Below are 19,176 nucleotides of genomic sequence, written 5' to 3'. Positions count from 1 at the left end.
GTCAGATAAACCTGCCTTCTGCAAACACTTTGCCATCTAAATGCTCATCATCATTTGACAGGAAATTTTAACTGCCAGGTGAACATGACTGGAATAGCCAAGGGAAATCAATGCTCAGCAACAGCCAGTTGTGCTCTGTGCAGCCCTAAATAAAACCAGCAAATCCTGGATTTGCATTCTAGATTGGATCTCCAGTGGAAAATGTATTTTACTGGCCTCACCTTAGGCTTTGTTAACACTCTCTCTGCTGGCAGATTAATTGTGTAACTCCGGGGTGATGAGAAGCTGTTGCTGAAGAGGTGCAGTGGGTCAGAACAGCAGCAATGGGTTAAGCTGTGAAACTGGAGTTATTTTAAGTTATTGCTGAGTGTAAAAAATGTGCAGTGTCTCACTCAAGGCTAAAAGCAACCCCCACTGAGATTACCAGTGAAATCAATGGAAACATTTGCTGTCTTGTCAGCCATCAAAACCTCCTTAGACTGGTAGTAAATTGGGGGGGGGTTATATTATTGATATGTGAGAAAAGGAAAGGTTGGCATCACTCAACACATGATCTTCTCTTGTTCCACAAACACCTCAACACTTCCAGTCTGTGTTAAAAAAAAAAAAAAAAAATTAAACTTAAAGCAAAGATGGGAAAACTTAAAATAATCTTGCTGTAATTTTGCTGCAGAGTTTTCCCTCTGGACAGGTTTCTCCCTGCTTGTTCCTGATCACTGAAACGATGATTAATCTGTGGCTAACACATTTCTTGGGCAGATAACACCAACAAAAGCTGTACCAAAGAGACAAAAACCAGCTTATGAGCAACAGCTGGAGCAGCAGCATCTTGGAGCCCAGAGAGCAGAGGAGGCCAACCAGCTCCGGCAGCACCAGGAGTCGCTGCACCAGCAAAGGCTGCGGGGGCAGATCCTGAGGCAGCAACAGCTCCAGGAGAAAGAGCTCCAGCTCCACAAACAGGCAGAACAAGGGGAAAAACTCTACAAAACCCAGCTCAGGTTAAATTCTTCTATGTGAATTTGTCGTGGTCTGTGCTCGAGGTTTTGTGGTGTGAGCCCTGTTCTGCTCCCTTGTCCCTGAGGGCAGTTTCCCAGGGGGTCCTGTTGACTATTTCCTTGAAGAGCTGGAATTTTGCTTTCCTAAAATTCAGGGTCTTGACTTTGCTCTTTGCCTGACCCATAGCCACGAGCACTGCGAACTCCAGACAGAGATACAAGCACAAAGTTGGTGTAGCAGGACAGGAAAGTCTTTGTTCTATCAGATGTATTTCAGGGAAGGTGATGGGAGAAAATATCTGGTAATAGAAAGTGAAATTGGAACCCATTCTGGCAGGTGCTGAGAGAGGCAGAGGTGCAGGTGGAGGGTTTGTTTATTAAAGCAGAAACACACTTTTTTGAAACTGAAATGATGTTTGGCATTTAATGTTCTCAGCCAACAGGCTCATTATGATAACATGGACCAGGATATTGTACAAGGGGAAGAAGAGCAAGGGATTCAGGAAGAGGAAGGAGGTAAGCAAAGATTCCTGTTCCTGCCATGCTCACAGGTTCCCTGTGTACTGCCTTGCATGGGAGACTTTAATATTCATTTCATATGCAGTTTGGATTCAAGTGAAACATAAACTTGCAACTTAAAACCAGAAGCTCAAATAACCCTGACTGAACTGACTGAGTGGAATAGAGGAATTACTAAAGATCATATTCACATTCCTGAATGAAAAAGTGTCCTTTTGATTGAGCTCCTAGGATAGGGCTTTGTGGATCTTGGTTACATTCCTGGCTCTGTCTATGGGTTTGTTTGATCTCTTTAAATTATATAGAATCATGGAGTGGTTTGGGTAGGAAGGGACTGACTGAAAACTGCTCTAATACAATAATAACCTAAGAAATTTTTCAGCTTATGAACATGACAACCAGCACCAGGATGAAGGTGAAGATGATGATCAAAATAATGCAAATGAACAGCAAGAACCAGAACATCAAGCAGAAAATCAGCAGGCTGATGAATCAGTGAGTATGAATTAAGATGCTGCAGATTGCAATCGTTACTGAAGTGAGAACCCACAGGTCTCATCTGACATAATTGTGTGTTACAGAAATAAGATGAAGAGAGGTCTGCTAGGGAGACAGGTTTGACAGTTTAAAACAACATCTAAAATCTATTTAAAGCTGTCCTTATTGATTTGGGAAGAAATCAAAAAGAAGCTTCCTTGTTGGAAGCAAATTGCTTATTTCCACATTCCTTTGATCTGTGCTTTAGGTGGAATAAAGGATTTGGACTTAGCTGGGACTTGAACAGGTAAATTTGGTCTCAGAAAAATAACATGAGTGGTCAGTCAAAAAGAGCTGAGATGGTATTTTTGATGCTGTGGTTAGTTAAGAGGGTAAGAGCCAGCTCAAGAGCCACAGAAACCAGCTGGAGTCAGTACAGAACTGTGAGGCCTTGAAGGAGGATGTAGGTGAGCACTGAACTGACTGCACAGAGACCTGGGTGCAGCAGAGTCAGTCCAGTGCCTTCCCCCAAACTCCATCTCACCTGCTGCTGTGGAACATCAAGAGTATTTTCTTTACTCCCCTTCAGCAAATTAAAGTGTATAGTAAATAATTCCAGAGGACCTTTAACTTATTAGCTATAAAGTTACAGAACTGCTCTTACTGAATGATAAGCAGAAAGAAAATGCTCCTTTTCTGGATGGCAAAGATGAAAGGTGAGTGTTGTTTTGTTTTATTACAGACATAGACAAGGTCAATAGTGCAGGACAGTCTGGTACTGAAGGATCACATCAGCTCTCTGGAGCCAGGAGCATTTAAACCCTTATCTTTGTTCACCTGGCCTTATCAGGCCCTGTCAGTTGTCAGATAGTCAATAAACAAAAGTTGTTCAACAGCCTCTGTGAAACAGGTCATGAGATTCAGTCTGGTTTTTAGCAGACAGACACTTGTACTTCTGCTCTGTCTCTGCCCAGTGCTGAGGTGCTTTTACCCAGCGAGCCCTGATCCTGTAGAGATTCCAGCTGGTGTCAGTGGGGATGGAGTTTGGTTCTAGCACAGCTCATGCCAGTGTAGCTTTCAAGGGAAAGGGAGTTTGACCATGAGCTAAAAATGTGCGTTTAACATTCATTTCTGAAAATTGCAGAAGGCAGCCATGGAAGATGTGAATCCTGCTGACGACCCCAATAATCAGGGAGAAGATGAATTCGAGGAAGCTGAGCAAGAGCGAGAAGAAAACCTACCAGATGAAAATGAAAAGCACAAGGAAGCCAGTCAGAAACAAGGACATCCAGGAATGGAAGAGCACTTGGTGGTCAGTAAAGGGAAAGGAGGAACCCACAGGGCCTCTTCAGGAGGTCAAATGCTGCACATTTCAACCCTGTTAAAGCTGTAAACTCCTCCAGACAGAGACAATCTGTATTGTTATGGCTTTGGTCTTTAGTGGTGTGAATATTCCACTGTCTTCCTGCTTAGTATGGAAGGTCTTGCTGTATTCTGTGAAGTAGTTTTTCTTATAATCATCCTGCTGTTTTTCAGTTGAGGGCGGTTTTGAATAATGTAACCAGGCTCTCACTGCTGCTGATGAAGGAACTCAAACTGCTTATGCCATTGTTGTTATTTTAGCTTTACATGGAGTTTTAGTTCAAGAACAAGAAGCTTTAATCTTCAGTCTTCTAAAGTTAATAGGCATGCACTAGAACTGAATTGTTCTGTGATCTTTGTGCAGATGGCAGGAAACCCCGACCAGCAGGAAGATAATGTGGATGAGCAATACCAGGATGAGGGAGAAGAGGAGGTAAGAACATAGACCTCGAGCATATGTGGACTTAGGTAGCAGAGCACATCTCCATTAACATTCAGCCTTGGTATCCTTTATAACTGCATCATGAACCCAAGTCACTTTGTCTGACTTCAACAAACCTGGAAAGCTTTTGCCATTACTCTGCTGTCCCCTTCTGGATACATTCAGGGTTTCTCATGCAATCCATCAGTCTTCCATGCCACACAGTGTTAATTGGGCAATAATTGAAAAGATTAAGCCAATCACAACACAAGAAAAAATTCCTGGAAACCTCAAGGTCACAGAAAACCTCATTAATGTCTAATCACACACTGCCGTTCTGGGCAAACTGCTTCCTTGGCCACTCACTCACTCTTTAGCTCTGACTTTGATTTATTGGTGCTCCTCCTGAGCAATCCAAGCTATTTGCAGGCAGGAGCCATGCTGCAGGCCCTCAGCACCTACCTGATTCATTCCTGGATTAGCTGGGATGCACTCAGCATTCACCAGTTCAGAATACTGTTCCTGACATCAAACCAGCTCATTAGGAACTGGGAATGATTGGCTTCTGGCATCTCCTTTTTGGCTTACAGGAAGCAATTCAGTACATGGGCTATGCCCAGTGTGCTTACTGGAAGTAGTAAAGTGTGAGCAGGGGTTGAGTGAGCAATTCAGAGAGACATAAGATGCTGTAAGGGGGATTAATTTCTTTAGTAGATTGACTCAAATATTACACATTGCTCTTGAAATCTTTCCCTCAAAGTGATCCCAATGTGAGGGGTGCATCTTACCCAGCTTGCAGGACACTGTTTGGAGCAGATAACAGGATCCTCCAAAAGAAAATCAGGTTTACTGCAAAAAGCATTCCTCTTTCATATTTGCACCTAATGTGGAAACTGGGACATGGAATTGAGGGAGAGTGCTGACAGAACAGGAACAAGTGAGAGATCCAAGAGCTGATCATCTGGGAAACAGATTCAGCATGACCTGCTCTCTCCAAGGATAGCACTGGAAGAGCTTGTTCTTTGCTCCCAATCCCCCACTTGCTCCTTTGTGGTTTTCCAGGAGCAGCTGGCAGAAGGATCCCTCAGATTCTGGGAGAGCATGGCCAAAGTTACCATTAAATTACCTGCATTGCATGCCAAAACTGAAATAGTTCTGGGAGTCCACAGTGGGGTGGGGGTGTCAGTAATGACTCTTTTGGTGTATCGTGACACAACACTCCTACTATGAAAGATAAGGAGAAGATAATATCTATGTAAAGTTAAAGCATGGGATGGAAGGCTAACTGTGTGAGGTGATGATGAGAGGGTCTGTGAGAATTGTAGTTGAAAGTTAGATGCTCTCAGAGGGAGTGAGTTTGCTGATTGTTGGATGTTTATGGGTTTTTTATCCTCCTTTAACCTCTCCATGCCCTCTCCTCCCTCCTTTAAAATCTCCATTCTGCAAAAGCAGTGCTGTGAAAATGTGCACAGTTATGCCACAGGCCACTTTCTAAAAGGAAATTAAACCATGGAGAACATCTCTGTGCTTTGTAGGTCCAGGAAGATTTGACTGAAGAGAAAAAACGAGAACTGGAACACAACGCTGAGGAGCCATATGGTGAAAATGAGGAAAATGTAAGTCCTGGGCAAACCCACAGGTCTGGGGACATGATCAAACCCTGAACACAACTGTGAGCACGTCACAGGGATCTTACATAATTGCTGCAGCTTGCTTTAATCATAGACCTGAAATTTTTATGCCATCCCAACTCCATTTTGCTCATCCTTCCACCTCCACAGCAGTTCTTGCTGCCTGGAGGCCTTGGAAAATCTTCTCCTGTTCCTGTCCATCAGCTCTCACAGCTCCAGCTGACAGTTATTTCACTGCCCTAAAATAAACTATAAGGGAACTGGCACTGAATATCTGTGTGTAATTTTTCCTGTTCTTTTTTTTTTCCCCCAATCAGGCAGATGAAAAGAATAACAGAGGGACAGACCAAGAGCAAGAAATGCAAGAAGAGAACAACCAGAAAGAAGTTCATGAAGACAATTATGAGGAGGAAGAAGAGGAGGAGGAGGAGGAAGGCAGAGCTGTTGCAGCAAAATCTCGTAGACGAGGGGAGATGTAGTCCCTGCATTTTTCTTTTTCAGGACACAAATTCCTGTTGTAGTTTGGTTTGGTTTATTTTTTTTTTAAAGAACATTTTTTTAGGATATTTAATTTCCAAAAAAAAAAAAAAAGCTTGTGTTTTACACTTTTTACTTTTCTATTAGGTGCCCATATGTTTATATGAATACGGTATTTTGATACTCTAGATTAGGATTTCTTTTCTATTCCAGCTGTACATAAACAGACATCCTCGAGGTTTAATTTTCTCTAATTCTGGGCATGGTTTATAGAGGCCATTTTGGATACATTTTCACCTTGTCCAGGTCTGACAGGGTTGTTTGGTGTAATTTCAGACACATTCAACACTGAAGGAATATTTCTAGTGCCTAAATCCAGTTGACTTTAGTCACTCCAGCTCATTGTCTTCCATGGCAGGATTTATCCTGACTAAGGGCTGGTTATTCCTTGTAACCTCACGAGGACAAGCACAGGCCGAGCTGTTTGCAGGACCAGGCCTTTTCTAGGTGCAGAACAGTTATAAAATATGCAAGCTCTACAAAGCCTTCAGAATGCAGCCAGGTTAACAGCTGTTAATTTTGGCAGCTGTTTATATACACTTCAATTATGCATTTATTTTAATGAGCATACCCAGGTACCTCAATTACACGCACTGCCTGGCAGCTCATGCAGATGGGGGTGTGCTGGAGGAGCTGGGAACCCATTTAGACTTGAAGCTCCATTATGCCAAATCACAACACTACAGCTGTCACAGGAATGAAGATTTACAGCAGCAACAATTTCGTTGTCCTTGTTAATATATAAAATATTTGACCGGAGAACTATGATTGTGTTGCCTCAGTGCCACGTTTTCTGGAGCCTGCAGAGAGTAACTGAGCTGACATGATTGGTGCAAGATGTTGAACTAAGGCCTTTTTACCTTCTTTTACTTATTTATTTTTTGAAGTCTGTGCTGGGAGGATTTCTGTGTGCCCTGGTGTGAGAATCAGACTCGAGACAAAACCCCACAGAAGTTGTTTTGCCCAGCAAACACCTCCAGCACTGCATGTGGAAACCTGAGGGTGGGGGGGACAACACAAAAACTGTGCCTTGGTGTAGGCTATGAACATAATCACAGTGCATGAATCTATACAATATTTGTATTGGTACAGACACTAGTTATTTAATATATGTTAAAGGAGAATGGGAATCTGGATTTCCCAGGCTGTGCCCCATTGCTGGAAATGAGGCCCAGGGGAGCTCCCCAAAGTGTGTGTTAATATATAAAACGAAGGATTGGGGGTTTTCCCCTTTTTTAATAATGATGCATAGCAATGTTTTTAGTTTTAACTTTTTATATGAATGTAATTTAATTCATTTTTCTACTAACTCAATTATATTAAGTTTTATAGTTGGTTTCCATTCTTTGCAATTTTCCTAAATGTCCCCAACCCAGTGCTTACGTTTCACAGGAAGATTTTTGTCAACAAGTATTTTGGGTTTTCTAGTTACCATAAATAAGATTTACCTTATGTATAAAAAAGTTTACATGAGACTGTAAAATGTATAATATGTACATAATCTTCAGAATACAATTATTTTGGTAAATTGGCCTGTATTTTTAATGTCACGGTTGCAGTATTTAATTATTTGAGGCATAATAAAACTTGACTGCAGTCAATAAACTAGGACATAGTTACTGATCTTGCACAAGTGTGAGGTTTTGTGTTAGTTTTCCTAACAGTGTGTTTGTATTCCATTTTAATAGAGCAAGTAGGGACAGGCAGGGAAAGAGCTGGAGCTCTTCAGGGGAGTGGTATTTTCAGGGGGGTGGAGCCTTTATATTAATGGATACAGCAGTACCCATGGAGATGTGAAAAACAGACTGTCTGCAGTGCAGAGAAAGCCACTCCAAAGCCACCTGCAGGTACAAACTATCCCCCAGCACAGCATCTTCCCAATAAGCTGCTTCTTGCTCCTTTCCAATTGCTTCAGCAGTTTGCTGATTGTGGGTGAAATCAAAGAGCTGCTCACAGGTCCCAGTGTCCCAGGGCACAAAGCAGGTTTATTAAGCAGCTTTCATGATATTCTGTTGGATATCATCCACTTGGGTAACAGGTGGCTCCAGCAAGAGAGACAAAACCCTGCCCAGGATGATGATAAGGCTCCCCCTGTGCTGGACCAGCCTGTGTTCCCCACAGATGGATGGTCACTTCAGCAAGCACAATAAGTGCACATCAGACGTGAACAGGCCAAGAACGTCTTCACAAGAGCCTGTTCTGTGCTTGATCAAGAGCCTGTTCACTGCAGACAAGAGTTACTTGATTGAAGATCAACTTTATGAGTGAGACATGAGGCTCAAAACCTGTGTGGCACCTCCACAGCACACCTTGGCCACCACTCCATCAGTTCTGGGGCTTTCCCACACTCCCCAGCCAGCTTTGCTCCCTGCCAGCAGCTCAGAGCTCAGAGATGCAGGACTCAAACCCCAATTCCAATATTTTTCAAAGTCTCTTGGGGGACCTTGCACAGCTACCTGCTCTGGGCTCCCCCTGGAGTCATTCCAACCCTGTGCCTGACAAGGGTCACTTAGTGCCAGACCCACTGGGCCCATTGGGTGCTTGAGCTGGTGATGAGAAGGGGGACCCACATGTCAGGTCCTCACTGTTTGAGGATCCCTGGAATTCAGAGAATGCCAAATGCTTTGCTAAATCAAGAAATTAATGAGCTTATGTGACCTAAAAATAAATTGGAGATGTCCCATAGCTCCAGCCCTGGCACACAGAATGAACAGCAGAGGGAAATGCTCTGTCTCAGTTTTCCAGCTCACAGAGTGTGACTCCCAGCATGACACTGTGGTTTAGGACTAATGAGAGTCACACACCAATGGAGTGAAAGTTGGAATTCAAAGGGAAAAGTTACATCACTCTGGGATTTGGCAGCCCAAGACAGCCATGGGCACACCACGACCAGGGCTGACATCCACTCATCAAAATATTAGAGACAGTTCAGGAAACAGGGTGAGACCAGTGGGAAAACTCAGCTTATGGAAAGAAAGTTCATGCTCCAGACAGCTCAGGAAAGACTTGGCTGAGTACTCAGAGGCAGCCACCCAGTGAGACAGAAGCCCTCAGCCTCCCAGTAAACACAAAACAAAACCCCACAATAAAACTCAGGCCAGAAATACACCATGTTTAGTAATTAAGTTAATTACTCACTGCAGCAATTTATATAAAGGCTGTGATGAATTTTTGATCACGGCACATCTTTTGACAAGTCTTTCTAATTCAAGCCCAGCTTGGGCATTGTGAGAGAGTCCTGCCTATGGTAGATTGAAAGGTCAGTCAGGAGGATGGTAAGAGGCATAAATACACAACACAATGACATTCAATGAATAAAACCCAATGGAATTAATTCTGCAGGTCAGGAAATGCTCCAGCGGATCAGATCCAGTGCTGTGGCTCCACAGCTCACCTCAGTTAAAATGCTGTTCCTTGCTGTGTTATCTTTAACAGCGAACAGCAAACTGGCTGTGGTTCAGAGCACAGCCCACAGATACACTTGGCACTGAGCACAAATTAGGTCCTGACAAGTTTTATCCACTTTTGCCGCAGGTTTTCCCGGCGAAGGAGCCGCAGGGCACTCCCTGCTCAAAACGACCTTCACTCGGCTCTTCAAGTCTGAGCACGTAAAACATGTTTACAGAGCACAGGGAGCTTCTTCCTCTGCTACAGCCAGAAATAAATGTTTATTGTTACAGCCAGAATATTTGCAGGGTGAGGGGAACGAGAAGCCCAAAGCTGTGCATCCAGAGCAAGATAAAGAGCTGTCTTCAGTCCATCTGACACATCATCAGCCCTCGAACAGGTTTCCCTTCCACAGTTCTTGCTGGTTCAAACGCAGAATTATTCATGATTTTCTCATCATCATGGCATTTAAAGGGAATAAAGAACAAAATGATTTTGTCATATCTACTAATAAAGTCTTTTTAAAATGTTTTCTTTGAATTTCAGTGTATAAAAGGTATTTATCAGCTCTGTTACAGTCAGGGACTCAGCTGATGAGACTGGCAACAGCTTCACGTTGCTCACATGCTGGAATGCCCCAAGGAAAGTTCAAGGTGCATTGACATCAATAACCTCTGATTGCTTGAAACACAATTATTGCCCTATAATAAACTTTTCATTCTCAAAGCTGCTTCTACCTGCAGATCACGAATCATTTTATGAAAGTGTTTAGACCCTGTCTTAGGGAGAGGCACCGAGGGAAGGCAGCACAGGGGATTTTAACAAGGTTTTTGAGAGGAAACCTGGGAACAGAGACCAGATTGGGCCTGAGTTCAGCCCTAGAGTCCTGCTGAGCCTTCTGATCACAGTCATCAATATATAAAACTCTATCTTCTGCATGTTTTCAACCACACAGCGAATGGTTTCATCGGTTCAAAAAATATTTTGCAGCAGAATTTTGCCCTGGGGTTGATCTCTCACTGTTTTCCTGACCTTCCCTTGCCTCACCTCTGAGGTCACCCAGGGCCTGTGTGTTTCCTCAGCTCCAGATCTACATTTCCACTGCACAAATTAATGCTCTGCCAAAGTTTCAGAGGTGGCAAAACTATCAGGAAGTTTTTTCTTCATCGTAAGTGCTGCATCTGTCAGCCACCTACGTGACCACAGGGGCACAAAATGCCTTGGACACACTCCTGGTGCCCTGGAAGCTGCAGTAACAGCCCCTTCAGGGAATGCCCATCACGGAGCAGGCTGGAAAAGCTGTCACAGAGTTGCCTTTAGTGCCCTTATGAGCTTAACTATGAATTGAAGCAGATAAAAAAAGGTGAGCTTTAATGAAAGGTTAAACCTCACAGGGAATTTTATCCATGACCTTATGTCAAGGGAACAAAAAAAATAAGAAAGAAAGCTCTAGGTGACATTTTGGAAAAGACAGAATCCTTAATTAATGACCAAATGCTATTGTTAGAAGAAAACAGTCAGAGTTCTGTAAAAATGAGATTATGAAATTAAATCACAGACCTTGTGAATCCCACTGGTGTCAAAGAGAATGGAAAGAGCTGTGGTTTGTCCCTAACCTGTAGAAAGCTTGATCTTTCCCAGCAGGAGCTGCAAAATACCTTTGTAAAGTAGTAATTGTGGTGAACAGCCCAGGTCAGCCCTGTGTAAGATACTCCTGGTTGCAGGACCCCGAGCTGCTTGTGCACAGCAGATATTCCAATGGAATATTAACAGCCCTCCCATGTTACAAGGATTTACAGGAATTTTCTGGTCATTTGCTGTGACAGGTGAGAAACACAACAGCTCCTGTGCATGAATCTGAGAGGGCTTAACATATATATATATGTATTATAATGGGTATAAATTGAAAAATGGGAAATTTAGGTTAGATATTATGGAAGGAATTCTTCCCTGTGAGGGTGGGGAGGCCCTGGCACAGGTTGCCCAGAGAAGCTGTGGCTGCTCCATGCCTGGAAGTGTCCAAGGCCAGGTTGGACAGGGCTTGGAACAACCTGGGCTAGTGGAAGGTGTCCCTGCCCTTGGCAGGGGGGTGGAATGAAATGAGATTTAAGGTCCCTTCCAACCCTAGGACAAGTAAATTCAGCACCAGCCATCGTGCTGGAAAACCACCAGGAATCAGAGGATGTGGAAGGGAGCAGGGCATGTGAGCAGGAGTGGAATAACTGGAGATATAACCACAGTTACTGTGCAAGAAGAGGAATGAAGGACATGAACCCCAAGACAGCAGATTTCACTGGCTCCAGTGTCCACGGAGCATTTTGTGTTACCTTGAAATGACACAGGTTTTGTCCCTGCCCATGTTAGGGGGGTAGAATGAGATGAACTTTCAGGTCCCTTCCCACTCAAACCATCCTAGGATTCTATGGATAGGAATACACAGGTGTACAGAAATACAGATTATTACATCAAGAAATAGTTTCTGCAGAATTCTATCGACTGAAGCTTGGGCAAGACTCTCGTAGATGAGCTCAATTCTGAGTTTCCACAACATCCTGCAACCCAAGTTAGTCCTTTAGGAATACCTGCATCCCACTGGGCTCTCCCACCGAGGAGCAGTAACATTATGTGGCACAGAAGAGCCAACTGCACCCCTTGGGCTTCCACATAAGATGTGGAAATAGTTCCCCTCCTTGTTTTACTGCCATGCCAGATGGTCGTGTCAGTGGATCGATCTGCTTGTAAAATTAGGGGATGTGGTGTAATAATGAAAAGTGTTGAGATGTTTCCCATCTCAAGATCAATATTTTGATGGGTTTTAAAATAAATTTGTCGAAAATGATGCTGTGATTGAAGAAAGTCTTTGTAGAAGTGTTATATTTCACAGTGACAAATCTGCAAAGCCGCAAACCACGTTATTCCTGAAAAGACATTGAGATTTATTCTGGAGAAAGCATCTTGGAAATTAGAATACTGGACAAGCTGATACCTATCCTTCTTCAGTTTCAAAATAGAGAGGCTATTCAGAAAGGAGTTTCTCATTGGTGCTTTTGTACAGAGGTTCAGAACCCCATCCAGGAGACATATCCAAAGCCCCAAAAAATGAAGAGTTCCTGGGGGTTATTTGGGGGTTCTGTTACAAAGCAAAGGGACCCGGTGCAAGTATGAGGAAAGAATATGCCACAGCTTCCAGCCTGCTTCCATTTCCATATTGATTTGGACTGTACTGTAATTAGCAGCTCACAGGTTATTGTACGTAGTGGTTCCACACTGTCAGACATTCCCTCCGGGCTTGTCCTCGCAGCAAACACCATTAAATTTGCAATTTACCTCAGTGCCTGCTGCATTCCCCATCCAAACCTTCCTGTCACATTGCTTCAGCTGCACAGAGTTACCTAAATGCAACACAGAGCACAGTTCTGTCCTTCCTTACCCTGTTTTATTTATTCCATTTAGGTTTCCTGCCTTTAACAGTTGTTCTGGATTTCCACTACATGTGAATCCTCCCAGATGGCACTGATACCTCAGGTCTTCCCCTTACATGCTAAACTGCTTTATTGAGCCTCTTGGATTTAAACCTTTTGCAGAAAATGTCACCATTAAATTAACCTAAACTCCAAACTCGAGCTGCAGGTGTGTAACCCACCTTGTTAGAGCAGCATCTGCATTACAGGAATTACAATCGGGGTCATGAGGGGCAAAGAGGGGAAGGAAGGGGGCACTTCCATCTTGTTGGATAGCAAAGGTTTCCCATCTCAAACTATCAAATGTAGCAGTGTGGAAAAAGAAGAGGAGATGATTTGACATTCCTCTGTGTCTCAGGAAACTGCGAAAGATTCATGAATATTTCAAAGAGCCCTGGCTTTTCAGAAAGGTGCCTTAAATCTCTTTGGTGTGCAACAGCTGTGCTGTTTTTCATACCAGGTACAGCACCACAGATGCATAGATTAGGCTCCACCGTGAATTTACTCTGTTTTAAGCATCAGGGGAAAAAATAAAATAAAAATAACTTTTTTTTCTTCTTTTTCCTATGGGACAATCCCAGACCCTGCTCAGTTGGTTCGTGTGAACACAGAACTATTTTCACACCCTGCTAATTCTTTTGGAAATCAATATTTTCTAAGCCAGATGAGGTCACACAGGACTTGTTCATCCTGCACTGGCTCTTCCTCTGTTCCCAGGCAGCTGCACTTTCTGTGGTGTCTCCTGTAGAAAGCAACATTCAGCTCAGGTGAAAGTACAGAGGCAGCTTCCAGTTTTCACAGGTTTTGTTTCCTTCCCTCCATAAAGTGGCATTTTTCCTTCTAAAGGTGCTGCCTTGAGATAATTTTGCCCGGAGCCAAAGCAGCTCCCACCAGGTCACATTCCAGGGAACCCTGCAGAAGTTCCCTGCCCGTTTCTTTGGACACACAAACCCCATCTGGTGTGAGCAGTGGGGTTTGTAACCTCCCCACTGCCTCAGAAAGCCCCAGATTTCATCCCAGTGAATGCAGGCAAGGAAAACACAGAGAAACAAGGAAACAAGACTTCAGAACTCCAGGAAGGCTTTGGTTTGTTTGGTTCCTTCTGGATAGGGAGGTAAAGGACATTCCCATTTGTATTACCAAGCCCATATTCAAGAACTCTGCAAGGCAAGACATACATTTAACTGTCAGAGACAGAAAATGGTAAACCCGGAGTGAATTTCCCCCATTCCTCACAAGATTTGGGCCCATCTGGGTTTCATCTCCTGCAAAGCATCACCACAAATGGATTGCTGCATCATCCCTTTTTACACAAACCATTTACAACGTTCTCAAAAAATGACAGATTGCTCCCTTCCTCGCTCTCACCAACAGGCAGCAAGCACACTGACAGCCAAAGTAATGCAATACCTAATAAGAGGATTAAGTAGAGAGGAATTCTAGTTAATATTGTATTAGCAATGGCTGATACCTTCCCTGCCCATTCTAACTCCCTCACAGGATACAATGTCCACGCTTGTAAGGGAAGCTTATTGACATCTGATCAGTCAATAAATCTGTTCTTGTTTTTTAATGACCCCAAGAGCTGGTTCCACATGCTCACATCATCTTACCAACAATTTACCCTCATAAATTAATAACTGCCTTTAGGGCCTTTTAAACCCTAGAACCTGTTTTAGCTCCTTTGCAGTAATTTTCATCTAATTGCAAGTCAAGTCTTGGGGCAGAGCAGGATTAAACCTCACCAGCCCCAACAGAGCTTTGTGGAACCAATAACAGAGAGGCAGAGACATGAGGCTCCTCCTGTGCACAACCAATCCAACACCTACAAACAACAGGAAAAACCTTTTCAAAGAATCTGGGAGTCAGGATACCAGATTTTTGTCCAAGGTGATTAGAGGGACGGAGCATCTCTGCTGTGAGGAAGGACTGGGAAAATTGGGGTTGCTCAGCCTGGGGAAGCAAATTCTTGGTGTGATCTAATTGTGTCCTTCCAGTACCTGAAGGAGCTACAAGAAAGATGGAGAGAGACTATTTACAAGGGCCTGGAGTGACAGGACAGGGGGGAATGGATCCAAACTAAAAAAGGGTAGGGATAGATGGGATGTTAGGAAAAATTCTTCCCTGTGAGGGTGGGGAGGCCCTGGCACAGGTTGCCCAGAGAAGCTGTGGCTGCCCCATCCCTGGAAGTGTCCAAGGCCAGGTTGGATGGAGCTCTGAGTAACTTGGGAGTGTGAAGTTTGAAAACGGGAAGGTGCCCTTTCCCATGGCAGGGAGGTGGGAATGACATGACCTTTAATGTCTCTTCCTACCCAGGCCATTCTATGATTTGGAGTAAGTGGGTTTGAGTTCACATGCTAAATCCTGCATGTGACATTTGCAATTGGTTTCCCTCCTGTGCCTGAGTTTTCTGCCTGTGTAAACAGGGAGAGTGGCACTTTGTTATCATACAAAGACCTGATCAATAGGAATGTATTAAAGATTCATACACTAGTGTATTAAAGCATCCATGCCATGATAATGTCTCCCATTTAAATACTATAAAAAGCTCAGTGGGCTCTTCACTGAGCCATTAAGTGAGTGATAGGCAAATTGGAAATGTCCAAGAGAAAAGGAGCAGAATTACACTCTGCTATGAAACACCAGGCAGCTCCCATAAAAATCAATGGGACTGCACAGCAGTAAATTGCTGGGGAGATGAGCTTTATTTCATGGCTCATAAGTGAGCATGAATCTCTAACAACCTGTCAGCCCTGACAGCTGTGCCTCTGCAAGGAACTGCCTTCTCCAGGGCGACCTCCGTCCCCTGGACCTGCCCCTCTCCCATCACACCCACGAGCTGGGGAATCAGCAGGGGCTGGGATATCCCCACATGGTGCTTGATATACTGGGAGGTGGCAGGAAGCCTCTCAGGACTTATCCCACCAAAACCTGCAGAGATGCTAGAGAGACTGACTGAGCTGTGCAAACACCTCCTGAGACTGTGGGCTTTATTTTTGTGTGTTCTGCTCTCTGTGCCTGAGGATCTTCTGCTTCAAGCAGACAAGTTACTCACTAATAATGTTATCACTGCACTTTAAAGGAGGCACTGAGAGAGAAAGCAGCCTGCCTGAAAACTAACAGAGAAATCTCTGACAAGGCTACAAATGGAAACGGGAGCAGGGCTCCCACATGCCTTGAAATTCTGTCTTGATCCAGGGCCTAAGCAGAGCAGGAAGCTGCAGTGTTGCTACTTGGGTTTATAGCAGGAAATTTGGTAAGGCATGGCAGTCATCAAATCAGATTGGCAGCAACTGTGGTGCCACAAAATACACGACAAGAGGAGAAGACAGAGGTGTCAGACGTGGACTTTGGTGACTGTGTTGCGCTTGCTGAACTGGGAGGGCTGAATCTGGGGGAAGTGCAGGTTAATACGCAGGATGTCCTGCAAACAGGAGCAGCTTTGCTACTCCCTTAGCTCCATGGAAGAACCTCTACCTCTCCTTGTATGCCAGAAACACTGCAAGGGCCAATAAATTATCTCTTTTTGAAAAGATTCCCATCCAAATAACTTGTTTTGATGCTGGCTGGTCACTTGGGAGCACAGTGCCAGCTCAAGAGTCAACAAGAGCCAACAAGGGATCTACACAAATCAGCACTTTGTGGCCTTATCTAGAGATAAAGGTCTATGGGAACAATAGATAAAAATCAAATAGATTACATAAGTCCCTGAGGTTCTGGAAGAAAAAAACAGACCCAGATTTAACCACTGCTCCCTACTTTTTATCTGACAGTGAAAAGCACAAACTCCTAAAACTCTGAGATGACAAACCAGCCTGAAAACAGAATGTATTTTCCCTCAAGCCAAGTTCTTCACCTTATCCTCTCCTCAGACTCTGCACTTGCCTTCAGCTCCCCCTTCAAGCTGCCAACCTCCTCACACAACCCACGCCAGGCAGGCACTTCCAGCTCTCTCTGCCTAATCTTTCAACTATTTTCTTTTTCCATAGTGTTTTTTTTTTCCCTTGATGATTTCCTATTATCCTCCAAAAGGCTTTTGAATCTGTTTTCCCAGCTCATCCAGCACAATACATTAGCAGGAATTAAATTAGCTGTCAAAGGGCTAATAGACTTGTTCCTTCAGGGGCTAAATTAGTAATATCCAAATTTATCTGGAAGGGGGAAGGTTTAAAAATTCTTCCAACAGGTTTTGGTCCTCATTAGATACACTGGAGCCTATTTACAGCAGCCACTCAAGAGAGCATAAGAATCAGCTGCTCAGCACAGATGGCCTTGAACTAAAGGTCAGAGAAAAGAGCATAAAAATGTGGAAATACTTTAAAACTGTTCCTGCAGACGGTGGTTGCTGGCTGGAGTTACCCTTCTGGATATGTTTCACTGCCTTTGAAATGCTTTCTCAGTGTTACTGAATGCAATTTCATTTTACAAGTGGGTTTTTTTGCTGTTTGGCTTTGCTGTGTGTTTTAAGTGGGATTTCTGGTATCTCTCAAGAAAGGAAAAAAAAATATTTGCTTCATTGTGAAAGGATTAGGAAGTATGGACAGCTGAATTAGCTGAGATGTTGTGCAATATTAAAGCAGCATATATTCAATGTCATACAATAAAAACTTAATAACAAAAGCTCTCAAAAACAGACTATGAGACTATTTTTTCTTGTATATCCTGATCCCCACTGGCAGGTGAGGGGATGAAAAAGCTATACTGGACACTATTCCACCTAGGAAAAATGCTGGATAAACACCTGTTGTGTAAAGCCCCTTTCTGTTTATCCACTGAGCAAATCTGAGTCTCTAATTACTGTGACATTTCTGCCTAAATGCTGCTCTCAAATCCCAGCCTGGTGCTGCACTTTGGACAGTTATTACCAACACTCTCATTAATACAGAGGTTATATGAAGACAGATCCCTGGAATAACTGATAGTGATCCTCAAACATTTGTGAGACCCATCAGTTTGTGGTGCAATCTGGGCAAAGGAGCCCTTTGGGTGCAGGATCTTACCTGGGTGAGGCTGGTCCAGGTGACCTCCAGAAGGGTCTGTTCCAGCCCAAACTATCCCATGAGGTGATGTCCATCAGGACCTCTCTATCCAAGCATCAGCACTGAGCTGCCTGTCCTGACCACCACAAGGTATTCCAGCAACAAGACACACCTGGGAGGCAGGAGATCAGCCCCAGCTGCCCTGGGCAATGAAAAATGATGCTTCATCACAGCACGAGTGCAAACAAGCAGCAACAGGGACTCTTTGTTAGCACCCCCCAAACCAAGGAGTGGAAATACTGATAGGGCTTAATTTGGAGTGGAAATTAGTGGGGTGGAATTTAAATTTCACAACTTTTTAGGAAAAAATGGTTAAACAATGCACAACAGCAACAGTCTGTGACAGACATGTGGGGTGCTCTGAGTGTGCTCATCTCTAGTGTTGGTTGGGAGCCAGATCTCTGCACAGAAACAACATATTGTGAGTCTAAAAGGAACCTTTAAAATGAATGCCTAGTTGATTTTAAGAAGCACCGTAACAAGGGGATTTTATCCCTTTGGAAATATTATGAAACAGAATTCTTTGAGGCCTCCAGGAAATACTTGAGAGTAATTTGCACAGCCCAAAAAATTAGCACAAAGATGAAAAAAGGCACTTTAAAGCAAGCCCTAAAGCCAGCTCCCTCAGGTGGGCTCTTTCAGGCATGTTGGGTACGACTTACAAAAAAACTCACCAGCCAAGAGACTCACAATGGCTTTAGGAAGAAAGAGAAGCTGATTATTATTGCCAAAAAGTTCAGTGTTTCTCTGTGAAATCTCCATTTCTTTTGGCTGCAGTTCATTCCACTGAATAAAAACGTTTTCCTTTTTCTAATTCATTTGAACTTTTGGCACTTACACTGCAGTTCATTGGCCAGCTTTTGGTGGCTGCCCTGCTCTCTGCAGTTCTTATTGTCGGGTAGTTCAGGTCATATTATTTCACACGAGCCAATATTAATGGCTGTGACTGTTCCCAGTGCTCACACAGACATCTATCAAGTAGACAAACCCCTAATTCTGTGAATATCTCCTCTCCCAATCAGTAGGCTTTGTTAAAACAGGGTTATACAGTAAAATGAATAGGAGACTGTATAGTGAGCAGCTAAAATTAGTACTAAGGGAGTTGCAGAGCCCCGTGGGTCAGGAATGAGCCATGGCCCAGCTGGTGACAGCAAACTTGCCCTTCACCTGCCTCTAGGAAAGGACAAGAGCTGAGCATATCTGGGAAACTATTCATCTTCTCTGAAACTTGCACCTTGGCTCTGCTGCAAAGAGCACACCACCGTACAGCCCTACAGCAAATTAAAGGATGTGTTTCCAAGTAAATTAGGAAAACAATTTGTTTCCAAGAAAGAGATGAATTACAAC

General features: G+C 43.6%; 1 protein-coding gene across 2 annotated transcripts in view; it reads left to right on the top strand.

The window, feature by feature from the left end:
- GOLIM4 (golgi integral membrane protein 4) overlaps positions 1-6,031 on the top strand; it is a 28,639-nt gene extending 22,608 nt beyond the window's left edge. For both annotated transcript variants that reach the window (XM_064665801.1, XM_064665800.1), the window contains 7 exons: positions 760-998; positions 1,432-1,511; positions 1,897-2,009; positions 3,136-3,303; positions 3,718-3,786; positions 5,310-5,390; positions 5,723-6,031. In XM_064665801.1, the coding sequence (XP_064521871.1) occupies positions 760-998; positions 1,432-1,511; positions 1,897-2,009; positions 3,136-3,303; positions 3,718-3,786; positions 5,310-5,390; positions 5,723-5,884 (912 nt within the window). In that variant the 3' untranslated portion in view covers positions 5,885-6,031. The remainder of the gene's footprint in view (positions 1-759; positions 999-1,431; positions 1,512-1,896; positions 2,010-3,135; positions 3,304-3,717; positions 3,787-5,309; positions 5,391-5,722) is intronic.
- The last annotated feature ends 13,145 nt before the right edge of the window (positions 6,032-19,176 follow it).

This window comes from Pseudopipra pipra, chromosome 10 (assembly GCF_036250125.1).
Source record: "Pseudopipra pipra isolate bDixPip1 chromosome 10, bDixPip1.hap1, whole genome shotgun sequence".
Classification (NCBI taxonomy): Eukaryota; Metazoa; Chordata; class Aves; order Passeriformes; family Pipridae; genus Pseudopipra; species Pseudopipra pipra.
Note: the sequence above shows the minus strand (reverse complement) of the source record. Positions and strands in the feature narration are given on the sequence as shown.